A 14220-nucleotide genomic window follows, 5' to 3' on the forward strand; every position below is an offset into this window, starting at 1 on the left:
TTTGGTATTTTCTTCTTTGGGGCTCTTTTGAAATTGAAAATGGGAATGTTTGCCCACGGGACTAACTGGCTTCATTAATAAGGTTGTAACAGACGTCCATGAAAAATTTCGGTAACAAAAACTCCAAAATCCTATTACCAAAAATCTGTGGACTATAACACATGAAAATCGATAAAATCTGGTTTTTCCTACTTTGGACCTCGTTTGAACTTGAAAATGGGCCCGTTTTCCCCTCGGAACCAATTGACTACATTAATAAGGTCGTAACGGACGTCCATGAAATATTTCGGCAAAATAAATTCTGTAATCCTATCACCAAAAATTCGTGGACTATATCACACAAAAATTAGTAAAATCTGGCTTTTCCTGCTTTGGGTTTGTTTGAACTTGAAAATTGTCACGTTTACCACATTGGACCAACTGACAGCATTAATAAGGTCGTAAAGGGTGTCTATGAATAATTTTGACAAAAAAAGTTCTAGAATCCTAAATGACCAAGAATCCATGGACTATATAGCATATGAAAATCAGGAAAATCTGGTTGTTCCTCCCTTGGGTCTCGTTTGAACTTGAAAATGGGTCAGTTTGCCCTTCGGGGCCAACTATCTCCATTATAAAGGTCGTAACGGACGCCCATTAAAAATTTTATCAAAAAAAATTCTGGATTTCTATCATCAAAAATCATTGGACTATAGCACACGAAAATTAGTAAATTTTGATTTTTCCTACTTTGGAGCTTGTTTGAACTTGAAAATGGGTTCATTTGCCCCTCAGGACAATTGTCGGCAATAATAAGGTCGTAACGAACGTTCATGAAAATATTTGGATAAAAAAGTTTGGGAATCCTGAATTACTAAAAAATTCATGGATTATAGCACAGGAAAATCGGTAAAACCTAGTTTTTCCTGCTTTGGGGCTCGTTTGAACTTAGAAATGGATATGTTTGCCCTCGGGACGAAATGACGACATTAATAAGGTGTAACGGACGTTCATGAAAAATGTTAGTAAGAAAATTTCTGGAATCTCGAATGACCAAAAATCCATGGACTATAACACAAGAAAATTGGTAAACCTGATTTTTCTGCTTTGGGACTCGTTTGAACTTGAAAATGAGTATGTTTGCCCCTCTGGACCAAATGACGGCATTAATAAGGTCTAACAGACGTTAATGAAAAAATTCAATAAAAAAAGTTCTGAAATCTCGAATCACCAAAAATCCATGGACTATAACATATGAAAATCAGTAAAATATGTTTTTATCCTACTTTGGGGATCATTTGAACTTGAAAATTGGTTTGTTTGCCCCTCAAAACTAACTGACTGCATTAATAAAGTCGTAACGAAAGTCCATGAAAAATTTCGAGAAAAAAAAATCAGAATCCCAAATCACCGAAAGTCCATGGACTGTAACACACAAAAATTGATAAAATGTAGTTTTTTCTGCTTTGGAACTTATTTTAACTTTAAAATGGCATGTTTGCCCATCGGGAACAACTAGCTCTATTAATAAGGTCGTAATGGACGTTCTTGAAAAAATTTGGGAATCCTATTAACAAAATTTTTTGGACTATAGCACACGAAAATAGGTAAAATTAGGTTTTGCCTTCTTTGGAGCACATTTGAACTTGAAAATGGTCTCGTTTGCCCCTTAAGATCAATCGGAGCAATTACTAAAGTTGTAACGGACGTCCATGAAAAATTTCAGCAAAAAACATTACGAAATCTTCTCACCAAAAATTTGTGCACTATAGCACACGATAATCGGTAAAATCTGGTTTTTTCTGCTTTTGAGCTTGTTTGAACTTGAAAATGGGTCCAGTTTATCCCTCGGGACGAACTAGCAACATTAATAAGGTCGTAACGGACACTCATGAAAAATATCGGTAAAAAAGATTCAAAATCCCGAATTACCTAATATCCATGGATTTATAGCACACAAAAATTGGTAAAACCTAATTTTCACTGCTTTGGGGCTCATTTGAACTTAAAAATAAGCATGTTTGCCTCTCGGGATCAACTAGCGCCATTAATAAGCTCGTCACGCACGCCCACGAAAAGTATCGGCAAAAATTATTTTTGAAAGCCTATCACCAAACATTCGTAGACTAGCACACAAAAATCGTTAAAATCTGGGTTTTCCTTGAAAATGGGCACGTTTGAACTTGAAAATGGGCACGTTTTCCCCTCGAGACCAACTAACGGCATTAATAAGGTCGTAACGGACGTCCATAAAAATTTCGGCAAAAAAAATTGTGAAATCCCGAATTACCAAAAATCCATGGACTAAAGCACACAAAAATTGGTAAAATCTGGTTTTCCTATTTTGTGGCTCGTTTGAACTTGAAAATAGGCCCATTCCCCTCGGGATCAATTGTCTCCATTAATAAGGTCGTAACCGATGTCTATAAAAAAAATTGACAAAAAAAATTCAAAATCCTATCACTAAATATTTGTGGTCTATAGCACACGAAAATTGATAAAATTAGATTTTTCTTGCTTTGGGGCTCGTTTGAACTTAAAATGGTTCCATTTACCCCTCGGGACCAACCGATGGAACTCATAAGGTCGTAACGAATAGGGGCGGACCTACAGAGGGTCAAGTGGGTTCATATTGAAATAACACCGTATATTTATATATATTTGATCAGTTTTTAAAATTTTATATGTATATATTAACTTTTGAACCTACTAACACAAGTGTGACCTTTGGCAGAGTGGTAAAAAAGATTCAATTTTCCTAGCCAGCCCAAGTTCGAATCCCTGTTGCCACATTTTAATTTAATTTTTTATTTCTTGAACCTACTTCATGAAAATTCTTGGTTCGCCACTGGTAACAAACATCCATGAAAACTTTTGGCAAAAAAATTTTGAAATCTCGAATCACCAAAAATTCATGGACTATAGCACACGAAAATCGGTAAAATATGGCTTTTCCTACTTTGAGGCTCGTTTGAACTTAAAAATGGGCATGTTTGACCCTCGAAACCAACTGGCTCCATTAATAAGATCGTTACGGGCGTCCATGAAAAATTTCGGCAAACAAAAATTTTGAAATCCTATCACCAAAAATTTGTGGACTATAGCACACGAAAATTGGTAAAAATCTGGGTTTTCCTGCTTTGGGCTCGTTTGACCTTGAAAATTGGCATGTTTTCCCCTTGGAACCAACTAGCTCCATTAATAAGGTTGTAACGGACGCCAATGAAATATTTCGGTGATAAAAATTATGGAATCCAATCACTAAAAATTTGTGGCGTAGCACACGAAAATTGATAATTTCTGGTTTTTCCTTCTTTGGGGCTTATTTGAACTTGAAAATGGACTCATTTGCCCTTCGGGACAACCTGATAACATTAATAAGGTCGTAACGAACGTCCATGATATTTTTTGGCAAATAAAGTTTTGAAATCCTGAATCACCAAAAATTAATGGACTATAGCAAATGAAAATCGGTAAAATCTGATTTTTCCTTCTTTAGGATCGTTTGAACTTGAAAATGAGTTGTTTACCCTTCGAAACCAACTCACGACATTAATAAGGTCGTAATGGACGTTCATGAAAAATTTCGGCAAAAAAAGTTCTGAAATCTCGGGGCACACAAAAATTGGTAAAACCTATTTTTTCCCGCGTTGGGACTCATTTGAACTTTAAAATGGGCATGTTTGCCCCTTGGGACCAACTAGCTCCTTTAATAAGGTCGTAACAGACGTCCATGAAAAATTTTGGCAAATATTTTTAATGAAATTCTATCACCAAAAATCTGTAGACTAGCACACGAAAATTGGTAAAATCTGGTTTTTCATGCTTTGCGGCTTGTTTGAACTTGAAAATGGGACCGTTTTCCCATCGGGACCAACTAACGACATTAATAAGGTCGTAACGGACGTCCATGAAAAATTTCGATAAAAAAAATTCTGAAATCCCGAATCACCAAAAATTCATGGACTATATATCTTTATGGAGAAAACTAATAGAGTGTGTGACATGGTTATAACAGTAGATAATCTAATTTAATTCTTTATAATCACACAAAACTAATTTATTGACTTGTCAAACAATACAATCAAGCATAAAAATAGTGTTATAATAACAAAGAAAAGAGAAATACAAAATTTACAAAATAAATAAAATTTTAAAAGATAGAATGATAAAATCACAAATTAAAAAAAACGAACAACATATCAATTAAATTTCTATATAATAAAAAAGAAAAACATACACAAATTAGAATAGCAAAGAAACAAAGGTTACAAGTATTAGAGATGTTACCTTTATTGTTATGAAATATTAGCAAAATCTACCAATTTTCGTGTGCTATAGTCCATGGATTTTTGGCGATACGTGATTCGAACTTTTATTTGCCGAAATTATTCATGGACGTCAGTTATGACTTTATAATGACGTGAGTTGGTCGCGATGGGCAAACAAACACATTTTAAAGTTCAAACGAGCTCCAATGCGGAAAAAACCAAATTTACCGATTTTCTTTTGCTATGGCCCATGAATTTTTGGTGATACGTGATCCTGACTTTTTATTGCCAAAATTATTCATGGACGTCAGTTACGACCTTATAATGGCGTGAGTTGGTTGCGAGGGGCAAACATATGCATTTTCAAATTCAAACGAGTCCCAATGCGGGAAAGACGGAGTTTACCATTTTTCGTGTGTGATAGTCCATGAATTTTTGGTGATACGTGATCCCGAGTTATTTTTGGCCAAAAATTTTCGTGTGTATTAGCCCATGGATCTAGTGCCTTGGAGAACCCAAAATTATTTTTCTAAAAAAACCTTATAAGAACCTCCGTAATGAGTTTTAGAAGCATTGCGTATAGTCCCACCATTTTTTGATGGCATAGTTTCGTATTTACGAGCCAACTTTTATGAATAAGCCGACTTTGTTGTTTTTCGCGCGTACTAACCCATGGATTTGGCGGAATTGGAGCACCCAAATATTTTTTCTGATTTTTTTTTATGAGGATCTCCGTAATGAGTTGAACAAACATTGCATATAGTTCTACCATTTCTAAGGCATATTTTCACATTTATAAGCCAACTTTTAGGAAGTAGCTATCTTTTTAGATTTTTCGTATGTATTAGCTCATAGATCTGACGCATTGGAGCAACAAAATTTTTTTTTGAAAAAACTTTATGAGGACCTTTGTAATGAGTAAGGGAAACATTGTGTATTGTCCCACCATTTTTAAGGAGTATTTTTACATTTACGAGCCAACTTTTAGGAATTAGCGTACTTTCTTGTTTTTTCGTGTGTACTAACCCATGGATCTGGCGCCTTGGAGCACCGAAAAAATAATTCTGCAAAAACTTTATTAGGATCTATGTAATGAGTTAGGGAAGCATTGCATATTATCCCACCATTTTTAATGCATATTTTCGCATTTACGAGAAACCTATTAGGAATTAGCCGACTTTCTTGGTTTTTCGTGTGTATTAGCCCATGGATTTGGCGCCTTAGAGCATCCAAAATTTTTCTGAAAAAACTTTATGAGAACCTTAATAATGAATTGGGGAAGCATTCCGTATTGTCCCACCGTTTTATAAGACATATTTTCACATTTACGAGCCAACTTTTAACAATTAGTCGACTTTTTTGGTTTTACGTGTGTATTAACCCATGGATCTGGCGCCTTGGAGCACCCAATATATTTTATGAAAAAACTTTATGAGGACCTCCTTAATGAGTTAGGGAAGCATTGTGTATGGTCTTGCTATTTTCAACGCATATTTTTACATTTACGAGCCAATTTTTAGGAATTCAAAAAAGTAAAGCAAAAACAGAATTATTGGTGAAGTTACAATCGTATTTCAGACGAATAAAAATTCCTTTTATAATTACTAAATTTTGTATATGTTTTCAATGAGTTCAACTAATCCAAATATTTTCAACACAAGTACAAGTACATATGTTAAAAATCCTTAAAATTTCAAAAATAAAAATTTTGAACATATAATTTGATCAAAAATGTAATGAGTTAAACTCAAGAACCTAAAAGTTGAACCTGGTAAATTTAAATAATACATTCATCATCTTGAAATTCTGAATCAGCTCATGCCCTAGTGATGTCGAGGATCAGGTCCGTCAGGACTAAGCCGGTTGACGTGATACTTGAATGCATCTTTTCTTTGTAATCTTTCCCTCAAAATTTCTTGAGCAGTCTCCATAAGTGTACTCCTCTTCCTTGGTAACAATGTCTCAAGAGGACGACTTTCTAACCTTATACAACATGAAAGCAAGATAATAATAATGAACCATAACAAAAACCTAGAAGTACTAGACATTAATTCTTGAATAATTAATGATATATATCTAAGGTTTGCATGAAATGAAATGAAGAGAGTTATATTTGAACTATATATAGTCCTAAATATTATTCATCATAGTATATAATATTATTGACAAGGGAGAGGGGGGGGGGGGGGGTTCACAATCAAATAAGATAAGTGCTAAAAATGTGAAAGAAAAGTGTAGTAGTGATTTGATAACTTGTTTAAAACAAACTTTTTTTGTATTCTACTTTTTAGGCCATTTGACCTGTTCAAAGAGAAATTATATTACTAGCTATTCAAGTTGTCAACCTGAATTTTTTTAATGCACCTTTTTGGTATGCAGCCTAGCAAAATGGTTTTAAAAATGAGTAACTATTTAAACTGATCCATTAGATATGAGTTGGATAATCGATTCTTTAAAAATGAATACGAAAAATGGATATATATTATTCACTAAAAAATAAATATTCAGACGAATAATTATATGAATATTTATATTATCAATACTTATTTGTATGTGTATTAATTTCATAAGTTCTTGCTTTTGAGGAGTGTTATTTTGACTTTTTAGTTTGTATTTCATCTAACTATTTAAAAAGTCAAGGAATAATATGATTATCTATATCATCCCTTTGATTAACTCATTTTTTAATATTTATTCGCTTTTATTTAACTCGTTTTCGATTGGTGGATTTCTAATCTTATCCAACATGCCATTTTGTCACTTGCGCAGACAGTACTGCACCAATGGATCTTTATATTCGTGGTGGATGTTATATCATACGTGATTGTCCAAAAGTGACCCTACAATATATAGTGATTCATTAATTAATTAAGCTTCATTTAATATAATAAGTTCTAATTAATGAGGATTATATATAATTAAACAAGGTTGGTTAATTAGTTAGATATGCATATATAAAAAGAGGATGTCGGCAATGTTTACTTGGCTGCTAGACGATGTCCACAATATTCCCTACTTATTTCTTTTTTTGGAAATTCAAACGATATGAACATTGACTAATATTTTAGGGATAAGGTATAAATATTTTTAGACAATGAGTGAAATTTCAGAGATATATCTTAACCAAACTAAGGTCATATTACCCCCGAACCCATTTTTTTGTAATTTTATATACCTTTTTGACTTACGTGGTATCCAAACATCTCTCATATGCCTCAACTACGTTGAGTCACAGAGTGTCCTACGTAAGCCAAAAGGTGTATAAAATTACAAAAAAAAAAAAAAAAATGAGTTTGGGGTAGGGGTAATAGGACCTTAGTTTAGTTAAAATATGTTTTGAAATTTCGAACCTAGTCTAGAAAGGTACTCGTGCTTTATCTCAATATTTTAAAATATATTTTATCAGAGAATTGCAATTTATGATACCTTCCATACAATTTTTGAATATCAAAATTCAATTTTAAGATATCAAATTATTTGTATTGTCAAACTCAACTTTTAAAATTAATTACATAATCTCGAGGAATGAAACATTATAACTATTTTGAAACGACAAAGGAAATGTCTATATCTTAAATCTGTGTATGAATTCATCTCTTTTTCAACTTTTTTTTTCTATAAATTCAAACTTTCAACAGTTTACAACTTAACACATTTATCTTATTTGAGAATTAACTTATCTAATATGCCAACTAGCAAAATTGATGCAAGCTTGCCTTCTATTTGACGACGGCTGCTTTTTTATATTTATGCATTACACGTATGCATATATGATAAACCTAATTTTAATTATTTTTTATAAAGATATGCACATTATCACATATGAGACATTTAGATTTGCCTTTTATATTGTGGTTCAGAATCGCTAAAGCATTCAACGGTATTTATATAGAGTATTGATTATAGATATCTATATTTATTATTATCTCTAACTATAATATAGCGACAACTGTATTATTACTGCAAAACTCTTTATTTGTTATAGTGATACGTGAAGGCCACCACCTAGGCACCTATAATAGAGTAATTTTCGTTTGAATTTAGGTCTCTTACTTAGTTGTTGAGAGATAGTGATAGAATTTCTCCAGAATTTTATGAAGTCAATAAAAATCAATTTTTCAGCAATTAAATTGATTTTTTCACTTTATTAGTGATAGAATCCCCTACTTAATTAGTGATTGATGTTGTTTAAAATAGTTGGATGATATACAAATAATAAACTTAACTAATAAATAAAAGTATAGCGATAATTTTTATTCTCTTCCCGATATTTTTGTATAGGGTTATGATGGGTTGAGAAATGTGGGGTTATATTATATACTTGTGATTCACTAACAGGTTGAAAATATTGACTAAGCCTAGAAATAAAGGAAATTTTATCGAAAATTTTGAAAATTTGGAGAGCTAGCTAAATTTTAAGGTCATAAGGATTTGTAAGTAAAGGATGGCTTGGATGATGAAATTTTGTGCTTAAATATGATTAAAGATTTATATTCGAGAATATATAGGTAATGATTTATGAGAGTTATAATAATTTTCCAGTGATTAGTCATTGATATGTTATAGGAAAAAAATAATTACTTTGCGACTTTGGGCTAAGGTTTGAAAAGTGATTTGTGGTATGTTAAAATTTACTCTCTCTTGAGGCTTTTCCCTACAATTTATATTGTTGAATTGATTTTAGAATATGATTTAGTGGCTAGGAAGGCCGCTTTGGGGTCGTTTGGTTGGACAAGTTATTTTAGGATAATTAATTTTGAGATAAGTTATTTCGGGATAAGTTATTCCATCATACATATGGGATAACGTATCTCATCACTATGGCAAAAATGGTGGATAACTAATCCAATGACTACCTAATTAATACCTCCAACCAAACATGGGATAAAATAATTCTACATTTTATTTTCTGCGATTATGATACCTTATACCTACATCAAATGAGTCATTTAGGGTTTTGCATGTAGGTCTAATCATAGAAAGGTAATATTACTCCCTCCGTCCACAATTGTTTGTCCGGGTAAGGTCATGTACACCCCTCAAGGAAAATTTAATACAAGGTGTAGTTTGACTAATATAACCCTACTATAACCAAGAATACCAAAAGTCCACATAACTTTTCAATTGAACTACACTATCATTAAGGGCAGAATTGGAAAAAAGTGACTAATTATTTCTTGATTGTTTAAATTGACAATTAATCTTGGACATCTATTTTTAGTATACCTGCCAAATAATTGTGGACGGAGGGAGTATTACTTTTGGCATACTAAAATAGAAAGTGTCTCATAAATTGAGACAGAAGGAGTATGCAAAATACCTATGTTAGGGATTTATGAAGCATTCATGATACTTCCTTTTTTATTTTTATGGTACAGTTAGCAGGTAAAGATTAGTTAGGTGCCATGTAGCTTTAATTTATAGTTGAACCCTACGACAACTGTTAAATAGGTACATGACTTAATTAAGATGTCTAAATGAAAAATCACCCCCAACTTTCCTTAACATTGCCCCAACCATATGGACGTTGCATGACAATAGCTAAACATGTAATTCATGTGTATATCATACCATTAAAAAATTGAGATGAAAATCTCATGCACGGTTTTGAATGAGAGAGTTCATCTCCTGCATGATGCAGTTAGTCAACAATTATTTATTACTAGACTATAGTCTAAAATTGCAGTAAAAATCAGTACTTATGATAAAACTTAAAACCATAATAAGAGGCAATCAAATACCACAACTACTGTTGTGAACTTTCAGACCATAACAAGAGATCATATACACAACTCAGAAAAATCAACCAAGATCCCTCAGCATTCATTCTATTAATTCCAAGTCAAAAGACCAACATACACAGTAGCATTTTCGGACATACAAGAGGATGGACATGAGAGCTTAACTGACATTCAATCCTGGTTGCGTCTACTTCAGGGGAAAATACATATAAATTCTTTGCAAAAAGTTGCCCGGAAGATGAATGGGAAAATATGTACACACCTCCATTATCATTTCCACTTAAGATCCCTAATAATTTTTACAATATGCATTCCTACCATCATACTTGGTTTCTACAACTACAACCAAGTCCAGCTGCAGGACATCGCACAAAGCAAACCTAGCTGCTCTAACTGTGTGCAATGCTATGAATGAAAATCCCAGCACATGTATAAGCAAAACTGGTGAAGCAATTTACAGGTGCTACATCTCTCACATGACTACCATAACCAATAACACTTGTATAGAAATAACATCATAAATAATGTTAAGAATGAGATGTCTGACTCTTCCAAAATCACTTATCTCTTCGATTATAAAACTTGAAGTTCTTGATTGCAGCCGTCCTTCAACCAGAAGAGGACCTTCATCTTGGAACCTTCAGATGAGTACACAGCTAAAGACATCCATGAAGAATTCCTGCAAAACAACAAGATAGACAAAATAATTTAGAACTTCTCCTGAATCTAAGAAGAAACATCATAAACATTGTTAAGAGAAAATTCAATAATGGAATAAAATAGTGAATAGCAACAAAGATGCATATAGCACTTGACCCCAAAAAGCAGTCCAGAATAACTGAGGGCGGCACACACTATTAATGACCTTAATTCATTTTTCCCCCTTCACCAGTAGCTCACACACTATTTGGATGCAAAAAATCATTTTTTACCCAGAAAAAGAACAACTTAGCCATATCTTATTATCATTTCGAATGATTTCAAATCAAATAGTAAATAATCCTTCAATGGACTGATTGATAATCCAGGCGAATTCAAAGCTAACCTAAGATAAGTAGAAAATTGAAAAATCAAATAATGTGGACACTAGATTTAATATTCAATATTTAAGGAGTACTACACAAAAGGGGTACTTACCAAATATTGACAAACAAGGCAATCACAAAATTTTCCAACTTTTAAGATAATTTGGTGATACCATTAATGTGCTAACTTATATGGTATGACAACATTTTGTGTTAAATAGGATCAACATTAATCATTTTCAGAAACTTATGACTTCTTCTTTATTATTTATTCCATAGGTCTTTTTTTTAATTAAAAATTAAAAAGATAACAAGTAATAAGATACGTTAATTAGCTTTACAACTATCTAGTCCACAACAATCTTATCTAAAGATATTTACGGACTAGAGTTGCATACACCATCAACATGTCCCTCCCCCACCCAAACTACCATATGTTAACCTTCAATGATTTAATCAACAGCATGCGCAAGAGAACTTTGCAAGAGCCAAACCAATCACAAAAAAGGTGCAAGTCCGCAAGAAATAAGAAAAAAGTTAGCTAACTGACTCACCTGCGCTAAGTGGCCTTTCACATCAATGGCCCGCTTCAGATCCGGATCCAGAGGAACTATCGCTATCAGAATCTGAAAAGATAGAGCAAAAGATATCAGACACATGCAGTGAACTACTGGCTGCAAAATCAATAAAATTAAACATGCGACAATTGTGGTGCATTTAAAGATGAAACATGCAAAAGATAATCAGTATTACCACTTGACGATGAACCTGAATCGCTGCTGGAACTGCTTGAACTACTGGAACTGCTTGCGTTATCCATCTGTCTTCCCGCTTCTGCACTTGTAGCAAGAGCACTGGTGTTATTTTTAGCTAGTCATGTAAAAAAAACAAAGAACCATAGAACCATGTTCTATGAGTATTTTCCACCTTAAGCATGAACCTTGATATCACTCTGGGAAAATAATCACATGTATAAGAGGCTTACCAGTATTACTGTTCAGTGCACCAGCAACCATAGGAGCAGAATTCTGTAAAGAAATGCCACAAATTAAGAAATCCCTACCAGACAAAAATGTAAAACGAAGGTGGAGAAGGAAAAGAGAGAGGGATATCTAGATCAAAGCTCACCATGACTGGGGCAGTCCGTGTAGTTACTCTGGCTTGCTGAGCAAGTTCAGTCTTTCTCTTCTGCTTGCTTAAGTTCTTTTTGTAATTGGTCACAAACCTTTCAAGCTCCCAGAGGCTTTCTGCATCAACACTGTCTATGTCTACTTCAATCACATCATCATGTTGATAAAATGTTGAGTTCCTCTTCTTAATAATCTGAACAACAGCATCAAGCTTTTCTAAAGGTAAACTCTGAAGATGTGTGCTGAGTCTCTGTTTTTCTTCATAGGTCATATCCCTTTTATCGGGATCATTTGCTTTAGGTTTCTTAGGAACTGGTACCCTACCAACATGAGCAACGCGTGATGGCTTGAACCTGAAATCAGCTGGTCCAATCATTGACTCAGACCTATCCAAAGTCCTTGCTTGAGAAGCAGGTGGAGCGGCATGAGAAGTTACAGAAGCATGGGCAAAGGGAGAAGGCTGAGGGACCTTTCTTGAAGTGGGGGTAGGCAAACCTGCATCATGATACATTTGATACCTCCAATCCGGATTAAACTCGCCCTCTATAACCGCCCACCTCTCTTCAAAAATCTTTAACAACTGTTCCGACATAACATGAACATCATGTCCTTTGGGATTATAAGTCATGGCATTACGGAAGACAAGTCTCACATCCTCAGCAAACTCCCTGGGAGACTTGTACCGATTTTGAGATAACCTAGCTTTGATAGTGCCCAAATCCATTGGATGCTTGATGATAGCATGATAATCATGCAGCCCAAGACCCTCCACGTTCACTGGCTCATTAAATACCCACCCATGCTTGTGCTTCATTAACCTCTGAAGCAGGGTGGTGCATCTCTTAAACACCTGATTCCTATGTTTATCAAAGCCAAAGCCAGCGCCAAATGGATACCCCTGCTCCAACTCACCATTGTGTTTCCTCCCAGCACCATTTGGCTTAAATTTTTTATTGCTTTCCGGAGGCAATCTATCCTTCCCAAGTAAGAATTCGGAATTAGTGTAATACTGATTGGCCTTCGGGGTCCTCTTCTCCTTCTCCACAAACTCAGCAACTACATTATTGTTTTCCACAACTGCAACCCTTGGTCGCTGGAATGGTCTCGATCCAGGGTGCCCCACCAAACCCATCTCTGAATTCACTCGCACTAAAGCCCTACTATTCATCACACCATTATCGATATATCGTGGTTGACTATTAGAATTAACAGCACCACTAGGAATAGCGGTTATCCTACCAACATTATTAAAACCACCATTAGTATTTGTATCATGTGTGGTCAGCTGAAGCTCCTTAGCTTCAAGCTCTATAACTAAACTCCTAATCTGATCAAGCTCACCCGCTAAGTCCCTCCTAATACCTCTAATCTCCACTCTTGATGTCGCTCCCCCTATATTAATCCTAATTCTATCTCGAACCCTAGAAATTACAGGCTTAACTGTCGAATCCAGCTCAGCATGCTCTCTAGTTAATCCATCTGTATAACTCGCCATAGCAGCCTCTTCACCCCGAACATCCCCACCATTTTTAGCCTCCACAATTGGGCTGCCACCAACGTTAGCCACTTCTCTACCATCTAAATCTCCCTGTGATCCAAGGGTATCATCCTGCCCTTGTCCACCATTTATCAATTCTACCTGATCCCTATCCCTCCCATCTTCCAATTCCAAATCACACGGCAACGAATCTTTCAATTGAGGTTCTTCCTCCTCCTGACGGTACTGCAACCGCTCCGATTCTTCTGCAGATTCCAATTCCCCAGCCTGTACAACAAAACCATTCGCATCCTTGCTGCTACCCTTGTTGACATCCGGCGCAGCGGAGATCGGAATCGGGTCATCCTTCTTCTGGATCCTTCTACGCTTCCTGGTATAAACTTTGGTAGGGCTTCCCCACCTTAACCTTTCTCTAGATTTCAAATCGTCGACATGTGAAGCCATACATGAAATCAAACCAAATAACACAAGAAGCCTGAAAAAAATCCACCAAAATCACCATAACAACATCTTCAACCATAAAAAAAAAATAGGGTTCCTCAGAACCCCATGAATCGTAACAACAATATTCCGAAA

General features: G+C 34.7%; 2 protein-coding genes across 2 annotated transcripts in view; both read right to left on the reverse strand.

Moving 5' to 3' along the window:
- The window catches only part of LOC125811525 (multiple organellar RNA editing factor 8, chloroplastic/mitochondrial-like), an 80400-nt gene that overhangs the window by 27491 nt on the left and 38689 nt on the right, over window positions 1–14220 (reverse strand). The gene's annotated exons all lie outside the window — the stretch shown is intronic.
- Window positions 10345–14179, reverse strand: LOC125811513 (transcription factor GTE3, chloroplastic-like). The gene is made up of 5 exons (XM_049491017.1): window positions 12145–14179; window positions 12002–12044; window positions 11770–11850; window positions 11571–11642; window positions 10345–10670 (listed from the first exon to the last, which is right to left on the reverse strand). The coding sequence occupies exons 1-4, from the start codon at window positions 14086–14088 to the stop codon at window positions 11593–11595; spliced, it is 2118 nt and encodes a 705-aa protein (XP_049346974.1). The 5' UTR covers window positions 14089–14179; the 3' UTR covers window positions 10345–10670; window positions 11571–11592.

Source organism: Solanum verrucosum, unplaced genomic scaffold (assembly GCF_900185275.1).
Source record: "Solanum verrucosum unplaced genomic scaffold, falcon-dt-bn FXZP01000238.1, whole genome shotgun sequence".
Classification (NCBI taxonomy): Eukaryota; Viridiplantae; Streptophyta; class Magnoliopsida; order Solanales; family Solanaceae; genus Solanum; species Solanum verrucosum.

Coding starts and splice junctions, on each gene's coding strand:
- LOC125811513 (XM_049491017.1), bottom strand. CDS start 14,088: ATGGCTTCACATGTCGACGATTTGAAATCTAGAGAAAGGTTAAGGTGG. Junction 12,045..12,144: donor CACGGACTGCCCCAGTCATG/GTGAGCTTTGAT, acceptor ATTTCTTTACAG/AATTCTGCTCCTATGGTTGC. Junction 11,851..12,001: donor TGCACTGAACAGTAATACTG/GTAAGCCTCTTA, acceptor CTACAAGTGCAG/AAGCGGGAAGACAGATGGAT.